At 43.8% G+C, this 17,409-nt stretch overlaps 1 protein-coding gene across 2 annotated transcripts in view; it reads left to right on the top strand.

Moving 5' to 3' along the window:
• adamts3 (ADAM metallopeptidase with thrombospondin type 1 motif, 3) overlaps positions 1-17,409 on the top strand; it is a 299,298-nt gene that overhangs the window by 274,000 nt on the left and 7,889 nt on the right. For both annotated transcript variants that reach the window (XM_034692333.1, XM_034692334.1), the window contains 2 exons: positions 6,380-6,587; positions 13,878-13,995. In XM_034692333.1, the coding sequence (XP_034548224.1) occupies positions 6,380-6,587; positions 13,878-13,995 (326 nt within the window). The remainder of the gene's footprint in view (positions 1-6,379; positions 6,588-13,877; positions 13,996-17,409) is intronic.

The raw sequence follows: 17,409 nt of genomic DNA, 5'->3' as shown, positions 1-17,409 counted from the left end.
AAAGTTAAACACATGTTGATAAATTGACTCCACCAGTCAGATTGCTTCTGCTCAGACTTTGGATAAAAAAACAAAAAACATCACAGAAACAACATCCATCCGTCCATTTTCATCCGCTTATCAAAAATCGGGTCACGGGGGCAGCAGTCTAAGCAAATCGACTCAGACATCAATCAATCAATCAATCTTTATTTGTATAGCGCCAAATCACAACAAACGTTATCTCAAGACGCTTTTACAAACATAGGAGGTCTAGACCACTCTATGTCAAATTATGAACAGAGACCCAACTTCAAGACAGGGTAAGACTCAGTCTGACCCCACCTTAATCCATCATGAGCATTGCACATCACAGTATTTAGCTAGTTACAGTGGTGAGGAAAAACTTCCTTTTAATAGGCAGAAACCTCAGGCAGAACCAGACTCATGTTAGACAGCCATCATGCCTCGACCGAGTTGGGTCTGGAAAGACAGATAGAGGGGAGTAAGAGAGAGAAGTGATAGTGATGAGACGAGTCGTAGAAGCTGTTGCCGCTGGAGTCCAGCACGTCCGTATCAGCTGGAGTCCAGATTGTCCATAGCAGGAGGACGTCTACGGCAGCTCAGAGGAATCTACGAGACAATGGAGCTCAGGGACTCCAGAAAGGTCTATGGTTAGTAACTTTAATGGGACAGGCAGAGTTAAAGTAAGTGATGAGGGGGTTGGGGGGAAGAGGGTGAGCTAGGATCCCAGTGTGTCAGTGTGCCAGTTCCCCCTGCAGTCTAGGCCTATAGCAGCATGACAAAAGCTGGTCCAAGCCTGATCCAGCTCTAACTATAAGCTTTATCAAAAAGGAAAGTTTTAAGCCTACTCTTAAAAGTGGAGAGGGTGTCTGCCTCCCGGACCCTGACTGGTAGATGATTCCAAAGGAGAGGGGCCAGACATCCCTCTCTCCAGCACTGTTCTGCAGCTCAGCATGGGGAATCCTGAGGTGTTCCCAGGCCAGATGGGATATGTAACCCCTGGGTCTTCCCACGTGGCCTCAGTCCAGTCAGAAGCGCCTGGAACGCCTCTAAAGGGAGATGTCCAGGAGGCATCCTTATCAAATGCCTGAACCACCTTAGCTGACTCAATGAGGTGTTATTCCATACCCCAAGCGCCAGTCTGCGCTGCCGCTGATCAGCACATCCCCGGTCTATGACCCCGGCTGCTGCCAGGCTATCTCCACGCCCAACCCCCATGACTCTTCCTGCAGGTGGTGGGCCCATGAGGAGAAGCCCGGCCACCAGACACAAAACGTGGCAGGTGGGGTTAGGTCTGTGGCGAAATCCCTTGGTCTCCTCCCACAGAGAAAGGTTTGTTATCATGTGTGTCTAATTAGCCCTTATTAAGACCTGGTGTGTGAAGCTTATATACATTAAACCCTCTGGTTCCAATGGCCCTGGTGGACTCATTATCTCACCATCAGATGTATTAAAAGCTTCTTTCGGTGTGTGATCTCTTGTAGCGGTGTGAGAGTCTTCATCCGAGGAGTGTGGTGCCTAATCCTAACCAACCTGCAATAATCCCACTACATGTGAGAAATGTTCGCTCTTAGTTGTGTGCATGTTTCACATGCAACTCAAACTCAGGTCTCTCCAGTGCAACATGCTTCCTCCATGAATAGAACTCGTACATCTTTCTCCTTGGTTCTTCAAATCATCAACCCAGTTGGAAATAGGGGTGTGCGAAATGTATGTATTACATGTGTGTTAAAACACAGGACAGTTTTTAAAGGCAAACAACAAATACTCTGCCTGAAGCATTTCCCTCCTCCTCCCTTCTTTTCTCTTGTAACTCGGAGTTCTCTTTGACATGAATTGTTATATGTTTTAACAAACTGGTGGTGTTACCACAGTAGGGAACCGCCTTTTACACACGTCCCAGTTCGCTACATTTTCAGTGACAGATGTAAAATACCTCCAAAAGATGCTCCTCTTACTTTCAGCCATCATGGCATGCAATGTATGTCTGATTGGCACCCTTAGTTAGTTGTTTGAGCACACAGGACAGCAGCAGTGGAGAAGCAAAGAGTGCATGCACTAAAGGCTGATTTATACTTCTGCATCTCCCCTACGCAGCAGGGGCTGACGCGGACATGAGCCCCACATACTTGTGCGTCGGTGTGTCCGTGTCGTGCAGCAATTCTCCGCCGAAACGCCTGAGGGCAGTGCGGTCTCTCTGATAGCCGGCCGCCTGCTTCCGGTCCCGCTACGATCTCTGTTTACTTTTCCACAGAGTTTCAGAGCGTGTTATGTTAATCTACAGCTGATACATGTTGCTGTTTATCATACAGACATGATTACATGAAGGATAGAGTGGAGGAGATGAAATACACGGCCGATGTGTGGCCGATGTCCGGGATCCCGGAAGTGTTGTAAATGCGGGAAAGACAAAGCCGCCGAGCGGACCAATCACAGAGCTTGCGGTCCGCGTCGGCTCTACGGGGAGTTACATTTTGGAGGAGGTGCACGTCAGCTACGTGCGTAGGCCACGGCGTAGGTACGGGAGCTACGCGGACCCCCGGTGTAGGGTACGCCGTTGATTCAACGCAGAAGTATAAATCAGCCTTAAGTGTGTTCAAGAGAACGGAACGTTGTTTGCACAGACAGCTCTACTCTTTGATGAAATAGATAAAACCTAGAAGAGAGAAACTGAAACTGGTATTGATCCTATTGACGCTAGAATCGATCTTCAAAAACGAGGCGTATTATCTGTAGTATCGATAATTTGGGATCGATCCGCCCACCCTTAGTTGGAAATCCTTTTGTAGGAACTAAGCGGCAACCTTGGGGCCGGCTCCAGAGGTACCGGAAACCAGCCTGGGGTTGTATTTTTTTTATAACGCGGCAATTGCGAGAAGATATTGAGATTATGAGTCCTCCAATGAGAGGCACAGCTGACTTGATTGACAGGCGGGAACACTGTAGCTGTTGGCGAGGAGGCTCAAAACCCGCCTCTTTACGTCACAGCAGCAATATGGATGCCGCCAAGGATTGGCTTCAAAACAGCTCTTCAGAAACCGATGGGTGACGTCACGGATACTACGTCCAATATTCATACAGTCTATGGTAGGGACGAACAATGTCAGACGTTTGAAATACAGCGCCCTCCTTTCTCAACAAATTTCATTTCCATAACTCCCTCCCTCTGAAACCTTTGCAGAGCCTTTGACTCTAAGAAGCCTTTATTCCTCATGAGCTTGTTGTCCTTTAGTTCTCTCTTCAAACTGTCACCAGTTCTTTCAAAGTGCACGTAATAATAGCGACAAGGCTTGTTTTTGCAGGCAGGTAGTTTAAATCGGGACTCGGGGTATTAATGTCTGCTCTTGGCAGTAGTTGGTTACAATAAATCCAAACACAAATATGTGAGCAACAAGAATCAAGCATGCCATGGCTCCTTTCTTTACCTTGAGTCAGATTGCTCTCCAATCTGTATGCTGATTACTGAGAGACCCGTGTTTAAATTTGGATCAACAATCCTGTTGAGAGGAGAGCTGATGCGCATGGAGTTCATAAACATTTAGTACCTGCCAAACAACAAACAGTAATGCCTCTTCACCTTTAATGCTCTTTAACAAAGCACCTCTCTGTAGTGGTTTAATGTGATTAAGCACATCTAATAAAGAGCTGCTTTACAAGCTTGTCATACTCTGTACTTCCACTCCACTCTACTTTCAAACTGCTGCAGATACAGGGTGATTTTAAGATTATGATGATGCTCACAGAAGAACTATTGCATGTTTTTAAATCTTAAAATAAAAGACCTTGAAGCAGATTCTTTAGGATGTCAGTGTTTTTAGAGTACCTGGTTACACAACTGCTTCTTTGATAACTAGTCTGTCAGTGACAAATGTTGTGTTTGTGAATTGTACGAAGGTGTGTGTCTGTGTCTGTAACTTTGTCTTCTTCTGCTGCAGACTGTCTCGGCCAGGTCTCCCTTGAAAAAGAGATTTCTGATCTCAATGGGACCAGCATGGTTAAATAAGCACCCTGTTGGGATTCTACTTCCCATAACTACCTGCTAACCATACATTATCCTGCTTATTACCCAGCTACTAACTTAAAATACAAACACGTTGGCAAACAAGCTTGATTGACACTCCTGTTATGTTCGTTTCTCAGGAACAGCAATGAAAGAAATAATGTTCCTGGGTCAATTTGACCATTACTAACCATTTAAATCAAGATTTAGTCCATTGGTGTTCTTTAATTCTCACAGATTCAATGAGGATAACATGCTTGTTTTTCATTAAAATTCATGTTAAGACTTTTTTTAATGCACATTGGAAAGCCCTAAATTTAAATACAATAGTACGACATGACATATATTTTTGTTTGTTTTATTTTAAAGGTGACATATCACGCTTTTTTTATCAATATATATTGGTCTAAGAGGTCCCCAAAACATGTCTTTAAAGTTTATGCTCAAAAAAACACTTTGAAATCAGATTTTGGTCTGCCTGAAAAGCCCTCTTCTTCAGTCCTCCTCAGAACACTCTGTTTTCTCTCTGACCACGCCCCCTCAGGAAGTGGATGTGGCCTCGACTGTCCGGCACGTTGATCTAATGTTTACATGTTGGCTGAATATACACGGCTGCCCACAGATAGCGTTACTTCAACCCTCTGAATCTGATCCAGAATCTGATCCTGACGGAGAGGCGCCTGCAGCAGGACCTTTCTGAACCATTGGTCACAGATTTAGTGTTTCTTGTTGTTTTATTTATCAGTATGTAGACGTGTGTCTTGGTACACAGCTACGAACATGTAGCTATGAGGCTATGCTAACTAGCGCTAGCACTTACCCATGATAAATAAAAATCATCCACTAGATCTTCAAATCTGCAGACGTGGGGAGTAAAACCGACCTCTACCAGAGAGGCAGCAGGACCTTTCTGAAGGATTGGTCACAGATTCTGTGTTTCTTGTTGTTTTATTTGTTAGTTTGTAGACGTGTGTCTTGGTACACAGCTACAGCTGCGACATGTAGCTATGTGGCTATGCTAACTAGCGCTAGCACTTTTCCATGACAAATAAAAATCATCCACTAGATCTTCAAATCTGCAGACGTGGGGAGTAAAACCGACCTTTGTGTTTATTAAGACAGCCTACAACTAGCATGCCTCCCTCCTAAGCTCCTTGTTAGCACACGTGTGCAGGTAATGAAAAACAGAGGAGGGGTTGAGTTGTATTTTATACAGTCTATGGTCTGAACAAGCTCCGAGCTCTGACTCCGTGACAGACCGGATATTGTTGTTACGTAACAAAAACACTGAAGTCTGAAACGGCTCGTTTCACACACATTTACAGAAAGGTTTTTTATGTTTATGTTTATTTATTTGCACAATTAAAAGAAAATACACACAACAAAAGAGCAAAAATAAATAATACACTGTGCAGGAAGAGGCAGAAAACTCTTATTTGAAGCTTATTTGAAGCCTCCACCCAAATAGTGTTCTAATATCAAAAAATCATTAAAAAATCCTGATCAACACATTTTTTTATGAAGCGATGTTGATAAATTAACACGACACCTCTCCTGTCGCATGTTGATTTTTATGCTGCATTCAGCTGGTTTGGAAGGCATATATTGCCTAAAATAGACTCTTAAAAGGGGTCAATTTGACCTGCAACATAACAGGAGGGTTAAAAGATTATTCTTAAAAATAGTGCCAGTGGTTCCACGCCAGTGATCGTTCCATGGTGATGGATTCTTCTCTTCCTGTTGCGGTGGATTGAATATGAACCTGTCCTCATTCAGCTCTCCTTCTTCTCTGAGCTCTGCAGTTCACACACCTTTAAAAACAAACAAATGTCACAACTTTGAACCCTGCTGCTATCATCATCACCACCGCTAAGGGTTTAACTTTCTTTGTAGAGACCACTAAACTAAAGTTTCTCTCACCTGCTCCACTCCTTGATCATATCGCTGGACAGGATCCAAAATGAAAATATCTGTTAGCCTGCCGATTTAGCATGCTAACTGAAGCTAGCTTTATTGCTTTGATGCTAACTGAAGCTAACGGTTTTACCTCACCTTACGGTCTATGGTGTCAACGAGCAGAAGCTAAAGGTGTCTGAACTCTTTTCCGTGGATTGATTTGACATGACGTGTGATCAGTTTGCCTCTGGTGTTGCTCATGTTAGTGAAAGTTAATAACTGTTGTCAAAGGGGTTTTGACCAATCAGAATCAACTAACTAAGAGTCAGAGTTAATGATTGTGATGCGGTATTTGAACGTTCTTGTTTTGGCGAGTACTGTTACTCCTGTTCAGACCGCTAATCCTCCTAAATCTCCTCACTTCTTTGTCATGATAAGAAAAGTACATCCTCGATAACCTCCTCCTTCTGATCCGACCAGGTGGATCTCTGAAGAATGGGAGCATTGCACCAAAACCTGCGGCAGCCTGGGTTTCCAGATCCGGACTGTGCGCTGTGTGCAGTTCCTCCACGACTTCACCAACCGCTCCGTGCACAGCAAGTACTGCAGCGGGGAGAAGCCAGAGAGCCGGAGACCCTGCAACAGAGTCTCATGCCCCGCCCAGTGGAGGACTGGAGCCTGGTCAGAGGTGCGGTATCTCATTTATTTATAGAGGGATTTCTTTGATGCCTGTGTCTGAGGAGGCTTTACCGCACATACAGCAAAGAGATAAGCCTCATCCACAGGGGGAAATCTAGATCAACACAGACCGGAAGTTCCTCACAGGAGCTTTAACGTTTTCATTCAGGTGTACAAAGATTTCAGACATCTCAGCTTCTGTAAGAGATATGAAATAAGTCCATATATAGCCGGCTGTGGTTATATCAAGAGAAGAATCCACTGAAGAGTACTGATTTGTTTGCTGCTTTGTCGTCATCCATGCACCCGTCAACCCCCCCCCCTGGGATAAATTATTCACACTGTTCAAAGTGAAGGCTTGATTTAGAATGTGAGCATAGGGTGTGCTTCAGCCTGTTCTTTTAGACCTCCTGTGAAGTGGATGTCTGTCTGAGAGCAGGTTTCAAAAAGTTCTGAACACTTCAGATGCAGTTTTCAGTGTCATAGGTGAGAGAGGGCATCTCAGCCTGATTCACAAAGCACACACACTCATCAAGTCTGCGGCTGGATACATTTTGCTCTTGATTCAGGTTTAATTGTGGAGATGAGCTGTCTGCACCTCCACTCTCTGCTGCACAGACCCACACAGAGCTCAATCCATCGCATAGATGATGAACTGGGAGAGAGAGGGAAACCTTTATTCCAGTTTACAGTGAAGTCCAGACTTTACAGATGTGTTACAGGTGTCCACATTTACAACAAAGCTTCTTCCTTGGAGCGAAACAGCAAGAGCAGCTCGTCCAGAGAGTCACTCCTGAAGTGGGATTGTTGGCATGATCACTTCAAAGTTTGGGCATCCCTCATAAATATCAATCAATCAATCAATCTTTATTTATACAGCACCAAATCACAACAAACGTTATCTGAAGACTCTTTCCAAACAGAGCAGGTCTAGACCGTACTCTATGTCCTATTATTAACAAAGACCCAACATCAAGACAGGATCAGATCCAGTCCCATCTTCCAGACAGGACTCAGTCTGATCTCATCTTAATCCACCATGAGCAGAGCACTTTGCAGCATTTAGAAAGTTACAGGGGCAAGGACAAACTTCCTTTAACAGGCAGAAACCTCCAGCAGGACCAGACTCATGTTAGACACACATCTGCTGAGACCGTGTTGGAGAGAGGGATAGAGGGAGATGTAGAGAGAGAGATGATAATAGAGAGATGGATAGTAGTAGTTGTCGCAGTTGGAGTCTGGTACGTCCACAAGAGAGATCCAGAGGAACCTACGAGACAAGGGAGCTCAGGGACTCCAGAAAGGTCTATGGTTAGTGACTTTGATGGGACAGGGAGAGTTAAAGTAAGTGAGAGGCAGAGAGAGGACAGAGATAGAATCCCAGTGTGTCAGTCTAAGCCTATAGCAGAATAGCTGGTCAAAGCCTGATCCAGCTCTAACTATAAGCTTAATCAAAAAGGAAAGTTTGACGCCTACTCTTAAAAGTAGAGAGGGTGTCTGCCTCCCGGACCCTGACTGGTAGATAATTCCAAAGGTGAGCATGTAGCAAGTAACAGCTGCAAGGACAAACTTCCTTTAACAGGCAGAAACCTTGAGCAGGACTAGACTCATGTTAGGCACACATCTACCTAAATACTGTGCTTGAGTTACCAATTGTGCATTAGTGTTTTTGAGATGATTCTCATTTGCAGTGTAAGGTTTCAAATGTGTTCATAATGACATCTAAATACGTGCAGAACAATGCTGGTGCACACACAGTAAGTAGGTGCTTTTTGCTGAGCAGGACAGTCTTGGGTGCATCTAACCTTTTACATATGCTGTGTGAATGCAGCAGCTTTCATTGTGTAGGTTTAACATTTGCAGTAGCAGCACATCTCACGCAATCCTGCACAATCCCGATGAGACTTTGGCCCAAAGTGTAAGACAGGCCTGCAATCATTGTGGAGAATCTGTGAGTAGCACATGTGAAAATCTGCAAAGCTAAAGAACTACAGGCCATTTGAATTTCTACGTCTTCTTGTTTGCTAAGTACAGTAGCTGCAATCTCTCTGAGTGAATGTAAGTGAACCCAGCCTCTGAAACTAAAGTGCAACTGCAATTATTCTTCAGAGCAGACCTGCAGTTTCTCCTGCCACTTCAGCTGCCAAAAGGCAAGGTGCGAGTTAGAAGAAGGCGGCTCCAGGCTTGCCAAGTCTTTCAGAATAGTTTGGGTTAAGTTCAGCATGCACACTCTTTGTCTCCCCTATATTTAATATCAATCTGTCCTCAGTGAGTGGGAACACGGTGCATGTCAGCCTTACTGTTATTATCTACCAAAGAGTGTTGGTATAGTTGGACAGTCCCCTGCTGAAACTTGTCCATGCTCACAGAATGCATGAGCATAGAGCTGGGTCAAGCGAGTCACCTAGGACTTCCACCAGATCCCCGTGCGGTCTGTGTCCCATCCGCTGCTCTCTCGTCCGTCAACACCCACAGGTTGTGTTTTCAGAATGCCACACGGAGCAGGACCGCCGGACAGCTGGAGTCATGTGACCGAGGTTTTCCTGCAGTAATTACTGAATCAAGGATTCTCCTCCTCCTATCCTCATTTATGTTGTCTTTCTGGTCCTCTGAAAACCTCTGACCTGTTGACTCCAGGCCTGGCTCCGCTCATCATGACGGTTTGTTGTTGTAGTTAAGTGAAATACGATCTGGTGAGTGTTTTATTCTGAAATTTAACCGGATGTTTTCATTTTGTTTTGGTGAAACCTGACTTCCTGTCCCGCTCCATCTGCTCTGTTGAGATTGATACGTCGTGCTCCAGCATCCGGCAAAAATAGAAGTCTTGCGTATCTGATCCAGAGGACTCTAGCGTGCAGGATCAGAGACACAGGAGTGGATCCAGTGGAAGTTAAAACATTGACTAGAATAGTAACCTACCAGATCCGGTGCTGTGATCAAGCGGCAACCTCCGGTCTAAAAATATGAGTCCAATGCGGAAGTGTTAAAAGCTGCAGTTCATCGAGGATCCGCTTGAGGCTGGCTCCGGAAGTACCGGAAGTCACATACACATGAATGGGGAAAAGACGATCTTTGCAGCATTAATAAACATGTTTACAGCCTGGTACAAAAGATGAGTGTAGTCTGAATAGCTAATTTCTCGATGTCCTCTCACTGTGAGGGGGGTGAATTTTTTTCTAATTCGGTAATTTAGAAGATATTGAGATTACCAGTCTTCCAATGAGAGGCACAGCTGCCTGCAGGAACACTGCAGCTGTTGGCTAGGAGGCTCAAAGCCCGCCTCTTTACGTCACACTGGCTCGACAGAAGCAATATGGCTGCCGCAGCCGATTGGTCTCAAAACAGCTCTTCAGAAACAGATGGGTGACGTCACGGATCCTACGTCCATATTTTTTACAGTCTATGGCTGTGATGGATCAGAGATGGTCTGAATCATTTGCATGAAGCCACTTCTTGGTATGAATGTGTGATGACACCCTCTCTGTTCGTCGTTCTGTAAATCTCTAAATTTCCAATAGGGATTTGGTTCCTCTCCCAAAGTCAAGGCTACCAAATATCTGTCTTGAAGTGTATTTTGAAGCTGCCAGATGGAGGTTTAAAAAGCAGATTGCAACACATGTAGAAAAGATGTTTGAGAATTATGCTCTGCTTTTTAGTAATCTATTTTTTTTGTGCCAAAAGAGGAGAACAAATGTTCCCTCGGCCTGATCAGAGCTGATTAAAATCCAAAATTAAATATTGCAGAGCTTTTAACCGAAAAAGGTAACAAAGCGTGTTACATGATGGAGTAGACAGCTGAGCCCTGATTAAAATATTTGGAAACTAGAGACAGGATTGTGCAAAAGTCCTCATACAGCAGAGTGAAGACGTGTGCACAGAATTCTAGATATCAGGCTGTCTCTCCAAGGCTGGATCTCCACAAGTCTGCAGGCAGACAGTGCATCAAGCATACCTGTCCTAAAGCAGAGAAGTGATCTGTCAGGGTGAATTGATTCAGTCCCATATACAGGAGCCTGACCGGAGGAAGCTCTGCAACTAAGCTGAGAATTTTAAAGCGGTCACGAAATGCATAGGGGAGCCGCTGAAGAGATCTGAGGACAGAGGTAATGTGAGGCTGTCTTTGACGCAGGGAAAAGTTTCACCTCAGCAGTTTGGATTGATTTCAGGGGATCAGGAGTGTGTATGCAAAGTGAGGAGAGGAGAGGAGCGCTCTGCAGAAGTCAAAACACATCCAGATAAATGCATCTCTGGTTCAGGAGCAGCAGATCAGAGTTTAGAGAGGTTTCTAAAAGCTCCTGTGAGGAGTTTAAGGAGGCTGTAAAACAGACTGATGAGCTACAGGAGCTATAAGCAACAACAGGACAGACACTTTCTGAAATGTTACTGTTGACATCTGTAATCACTGAGTGGGAAGATGAGACTTTGTTACTTATTCCCCAGCAAAGATTCACACACAGTGATGCATTAGAATGTTAACAGAGGAACGTGACAAAGTGACACTTCATTAATCCCTGATGAATTTATTTTCTCTGGGATTGAACATGTCAATCGACGTTCCAACCCTCACCTATGATCACGAGCTGTGGGTAGTGACTGAAAGAACAAGATCGCGAATACAAGCGGCTGAAATGAGTTTCCTCTGAAGGGTGTCTGGGCTCAGCCTTAGAGAGAGGGTCAGGAGCTCAGACATCTCAAAGTAGAGCCGCTGCTCCTCCGCATCCAGAGGAGCCAGATGAGGTGGTTCAGGCGTCTGGTCAGGATGTCCCCCGGACGTCTCCCTGGGGAGGCGTTTCGGGCATGTCCATGTGGGAGGAGGCCACGGGGAAGAACCCAGGACACGTTGGCGAGATAATATCTCTCAGCTGGCCTGGGAACGCCTCGGTATCCTCCCAGAAGACATGGTAGAAGTGGCCGGGGAGAGGAGTGTCTGGGCTTCCCTGCTGAGACTGCTGCCCCCGCGACCCAGACCCGGATAAGCGGAAGAAGATGGATGGATGGGATTGAACAGGATCCTTTGGACATGCACAAATAAAGAGACAGTCATGGATGTGACAATATCAGCAAAAATCTGATCCGTTGCGTTCCGACCCGCCGGATCAGAGACACAGCCGTGACACATCAGAGCGGACCCAGCAGGAGTTAACACAGACTAGAATAGAAACCTATTCCGGACATGGATCTGGTGGAATTTGGCCGTTAGCCGAGCATGAGCACACTCCAAAGACGGAGCTGAGACACGCCACAGTGCTCCCTGTGTGAATGTGAGCACTGACTGGAATGGGAACGTATCAGCGAGGCAGTGCGCGGCTCTGACGTAACGCTAGCTGATACAGATAACCAATAATGATCTGTTCCTGATGGCTGTTGCCGATTAAATTCACAATATATTTATTGTACATTCTTAAAAGGAGTTAAAAGCAAACTTCAGGATGGTCTGAAGGTGAGGGTATAGATACCAGGTAAGGTGGGCAGGTATTATTACAATATCTCACAAGGAGAGCAGATTCTAAACTGACCTTCAGATCCTGTGTTTTCAGACATTAGCACACCACGAACAGAGGACTCTGTTTTTTAATTTCACATTTTGTAGGTCAGTGGATTCTCCAGGTACTCAAGTATGTGTGCAGAAACACTGACAAGGTGTTTTTTTGTCCACTTTAATGTAAAATTCAGTCTGGAAAAAGACAACCCAGAGGAACATTTTACTGCTCAAGGCTTTTTCTTCTAAGTCTCTTCAGCCTCATTCAAGTTTCAAATTGTTCTCTTTAGTTTCTCCTAAAATTCACTAGGAGAAATAGTTGAGACCATGACATGAGTCTTATTTGAGACTTACATGAGAGATCTCATTAATGGATAATTTTCTTCTCTTTTTTTTTAAAGATATATTTTTGGCCTTTTTGACTTTATTTGACAGGACAGCTGAAGAGAGACAGGAAATGTGGGGAGTAGTGAGCGGGGGGAAGACATGCAGGAAATGGTCGACCGGCCGGGAATCGAGACGGCGACCCCTGCGACGAGGACTGTAGCCTCTGTATGTGGGGCGCTTAGACCGCTAGGCCACCAGCGCCCAAAAGGATTCACCCCTTTAATTGTAATAATCTGGCTAAATCTGGTCAGCCCTTTTTGCGGCCCATATTTTAAATAAATGGTCTGTCATACCTGGGATGAAATCTCTATCTTTTGCAATTTCTCTCAAACACACTAAATCTTTGTGAAGTTGTTTTGTTCCAAACAGACTTGTAAAGGAAGGACCATAGTGTGAAGTCAAAGAAGAGATCATTTGACATCTAAATAGCTGATCTTGCAAGTGGTTCAAATGTTTTAATGAGAATTGTAAGTTTGTGGACAATTACATTGAAATCTTAATTTGGAGGGCACTATAAATGTTGATGAAAAGATGAGCTCAGGCTCTTTCTTTGCTCCATCTGAGCTCAACTTGAGACACAAAAACCGAGTCTGACTGAAACAAATGGATGAGGTTAGATTGAGAGAGCTCCCTGATTTCTCCACCTGAACTCTAAAGGAGTCACAACACTTGAGAAATACCTGAGAATCATTTCAGATTTTGATGAGATCTCCTTTTGAAGTGAAAGGGAGACTAAGCTGAGACTTTCTGCAACTTTATTTCTGAAGGCAAGAATGAGAAACAGGAGACATCAGCTGTAGTCTCATTTTGCTTTCAAACAGATCTCATTGTTGTCTAGGAGACATAAATGAAACACTTTTGAGATCTCCTCCACTGTTCATAATCTATGTGCAGACTAAACCCAGATTAATGCTCTGCCTAATATGACCTCTGATCATGTGACCTCTCTATCAGGATGTGAGGATTTCAGTCCAATGCAGCGCGACCAAAAACACATGAAGAATTAAAATAGTCCCCTCTTATCTATTTTGTTCTTTCCTAAAAGTCGAGCCGAACCGCCCTGACTCCGTAACCTGCTGTGTAAAGTGAATCTGATGCAAACTAAAAGCAAGCAACAGCAAGGTAAGCTCCCAGTTATCCTGCGGACAAAGTGCTTTCAGATAGACTTTGAGGGACTCTATTCCCTGTGCACTCTCAGAGAGAAACTCAGTTTAAAAAAGGGATAGAGGAAAGTGCCCCTGCTGATTTTTTTTTTCAGCAGGTCAACTGTGGTGGAACTGTTTTGCTTCTAGGTGGAGATTGAATTTCAGGTCAGATTTATATTCTGCACTGCCTGCTGCCCGTGTGACCCGCAGCCACTCTTCTCATCTCTGTCCTCCAAAAACTGTTATTTATTCAATGTGTGATTGAGAGGCTGTTTGTGCTCCTCCGCAGTGCTCTGTGACCTGTGGAGAGGGGATGGAGAGGCGTCTGGTCACCTGCCGGATTGGAGATCAGTGTAATGGTGAAAAACCTGAAGCTGTGAGGCCGTGCAGACCGGGACCCTGCCATGGTGAGCATGCCATTTCTCAAAAACTGAAGGGGTTTTAAAGAGAGACAGTCGAGGTTTATTTTTAAAGGTGACATATCATGCAAAATTGACTTTTTAATGGTTCTTTACCTGAAATATGTTTCCCTGGCATGTCTACAAACCCCCCGAGAATGAAAAAAATCCATTCTGCCCCTGTTCTGATTTCTCCACCTTTCTGTAAATGTGTGCTGAAACGAGCCGTTTCAGACTTCAGTGTTTTTGTTACGTAACAACAATATCCGGTCTGTCACGGAGTCAGAGCTCGGAGCTTGTTCAGCCCATAGACTGTATAAAATAATACTGAATCCCTTCCCCGTTTTTCATTACCTGCACAAATGTGTGCTAACAAGGAGCTTAGGAGGGAGGCATGCTAGTTGTAGGCTGTCTTAATAAACACAAAGGTCGGTTTTACTCCCCACGTCTGCAGATTTGAAGATCTAGTGGATGATTTTTATTTATCATGGGTAAGTGCTAGCGCTAGTTAGCATAGCCACATAGCTATATGTTCATAGCTGTAGCTGTAGCTGTAGCTGTGTACCAAGACACACGTCTACATACTGACAAATAAAACAAGAAACACAGAATCTGTGTCCAATCCTTCAGAAAGGTCCCGCTGCCTTTCTGGCAGAGGTCGGTTTTACTCCCCACGTCTGCAGATTTGAAGATCTAGTGGATGATTTTTATTTATCATGGATAAGTGCTAGCGCTAGTTAGCATAGCCACATAGCTACATGTTCGTAGCTGTGTACCAAGACACACGTCTACATACTGACAAATAAAACAACAAGAAACACTAAATCTGTGACCAATGGTTCAGAAAGGTCCTGCTACAGGCGCCTCTCCGTCAGGATCAGATTCAGAGGGTTGAAGTAACGTGATCTCTGAGCAGCCGTGTATATTCAGCCAACATGTAAACATTAGATCAACGTGCTGGACAGCCGAGGCCACATGCACTTCCTGAGGGGGCGTGGTCAGAGAGAAAACAGAGTGTTCTGAGGAGGGCTGAAGAAGAGGACTTTTCAGGCAGACCAAAATCTGATTTCAAAGTGTTTTTTTGAGCATAAACTTTAAAGACATGTTTTGGGGACCTCTTAGACCAATATATATTGATGAAAAAAGCATGATATGTCCCCTTTAACACAATGCCTTGTCCTTGTCCTGTGTTCAAAAATGAATTATAAAATATTTAAAAATTATAATAATTATCAGACTATTCAAAGTTGCCTTTGGTGTGTGTTTCCCCTCAATGAATATCACCTCTGCATGAATCTGTTCTCTTTTGTTTTCTCGTGCCTTTCCTGCAGAGAGTTATGAAAAGAAAGGTCTGCACTCCACCCTGACGGTTTTATAGCGTTCACAAAACTAACAGTGTTCGGTCGACGTCTATGATTCATAAAATGTCAACTTCCGCATTTTGATTTTTGGAGCTCTCTTGATCAAACATATCGTAAATGCCAGGATGATATTTGCAGGCGAGCAAAGAGGATAAACCCGGATAAAAAATCATATAACACACATTCTCTGTTCTGCAGGAGAGCGCTGCAAAGGCCATCCAATCCATCACATATTGATCTCCAATATGAGAGTGTTTCTGATATCAATATGGCTTTCTGAGTATGCAGAGAGGAAAGATGGGACCATAATAACTCGCTCTGTGGAGCACCTGCAGTGTACTAGTTTAGTAGACTCTTTATTTGTATCATTAGGAGTTATAAAGTGAATAGGTAGCACAGAGAGGACAAAAAGAAGTTATAGGAGGTAAATATTAATGAGATTTAAAACCCAAGCCAAAGAAAAGACGTGTCCCGATGCAGACATGTGTACGACTCACTGTTTGATTCTCCATCAGCCAAAAGTATGCTCTGTAAAGTATGACACACACATTTACATCACCTTATCACCAGGGGGTTATAGTCCCATACAAACACTGAGTAGATGCATCGAACAAATCAATGACTGGAAGAGACAGAACTTTCTTCAGTTAAACAAAGAAAAAACTGAAATGATTGATTTTGGAGGAAGAAAGGTTAAAGGTTACTGCTCAGCTCCAATCTGCACAGATGAAATGTTCAAAACCTCAGACCTTAATTTCAGCAGCCACATCAAGACGATTACAAAGTCCACCTATTATCACCTTAAGAATATATCAAGGATTAAAGGACTCATGTCTCAGCAGGATGCAGAAAAACTCCTCCATGCATTTATCTTTAGCAGGCTAGACTACTGTAACGGGGTCTTTACAGGACTCCCTAAAAAGTCCATCAGACGGCTGCAGCTCATACAGAATGCTGCTGCTCGAGTCCTAACAAGGACCAACAAAGTAGACCACATCACTCCAGTTCTTAGATCCCTACACTGGCTTCCTGTCTGTCAGAGAATAGACTTTAAAATCCTGCTGATGGTTTATAAAGCACTGAATGGTTTAGGCCCAAAACACATTGCTGATCTGCTGCTACTTTATGAACCACCTCGACCTCTGAGGTCATCAGGTACTGGTCTGCTTTCAGTCCCTAGAGTCAGACTGAAACATGGTGAAGCAGCGTTTAGTCATTATGCACCACATATCTGGAACACACTCCCTGAAAGCTGCAGGTCTGCTCCAACTCTCACCTCTTTTAAATCAAAGATTAAGACCTTTTTATTTCCCACTGCCTTCCTATCTTAGATTATTTTAACCCACTTTAAATTAAAATTTTAATGTAATTTTTAATATATTTCTAATTTTCTTTTCTGTTTTATCATATTTGTCATTTTAATTGTGCTCTTTAATGCCTGTCTGGATGTCTCCAATGCTTTTAATGTTATAATGTAAAGCACATTGAGTTGCCGTCGTGTATGAAATGCGCTATACAAATAAAGCTGCCTTGCCTTGCCTCTGTGCAGGATTAACCTCGTGCCACTGCAGACTATATTTAAAGACACTTTGCAGCTTCATACAAAAATAAGTGAATTCAATTAGTGCACCTATGCCATGCTGCTGTCAGTCAGACTTAAGATATAGAAAGCAGAGTTTATTTAAAGTGAGTGTGTTTTTATGTTTCCCTCTAATGGAGATCAAAGTGTTTTAAATGGACCTTTTAAAATGATGTTTTACTTAAAGGTGACATATCATGCAAAATCGACTTTTTAATGGTTCTCTACCTGAAATATGTTTCCCTGGCATGTCTACAAACGCCCTGAAAATGAAAAAAATCCATTCTGCCCCTGTTCTGATTTCTCCACCTTTCTGTAAATGTGTGTGAAACGAGCCGTTTCAGTTTTCAGTGTTTTTCATACGTCGCAACAATATCCGGTCTGTCACGGAGTCAGAGCTCAGAGCTTGTTCAGCCCATAGACTGTATAAAATACAACTCAACCCCTCCTCTGTTTTTCATTACCTGCACACATGTGTGCTAA

This window comes from Notolabrus celidotus, chromosome 9 (genome assembly GCF_009762535.1).
Source record: "Notolabrus celidotus isolate fNotCel1 chromosome 9, fNotCel1.pri, whole genome shotgun sequence".
Classification (NCBI taxonomy): Eukaryota; Metazoa; Chordata; class Actinopteri; order Labriformes; family Labridae; genus Notolabrus; species Notolabrus celidotus.
Note: the sequence above shows the minus strand (reverse complement) of the source record. Positions and strands in the feature narration are given on the sequence as shown.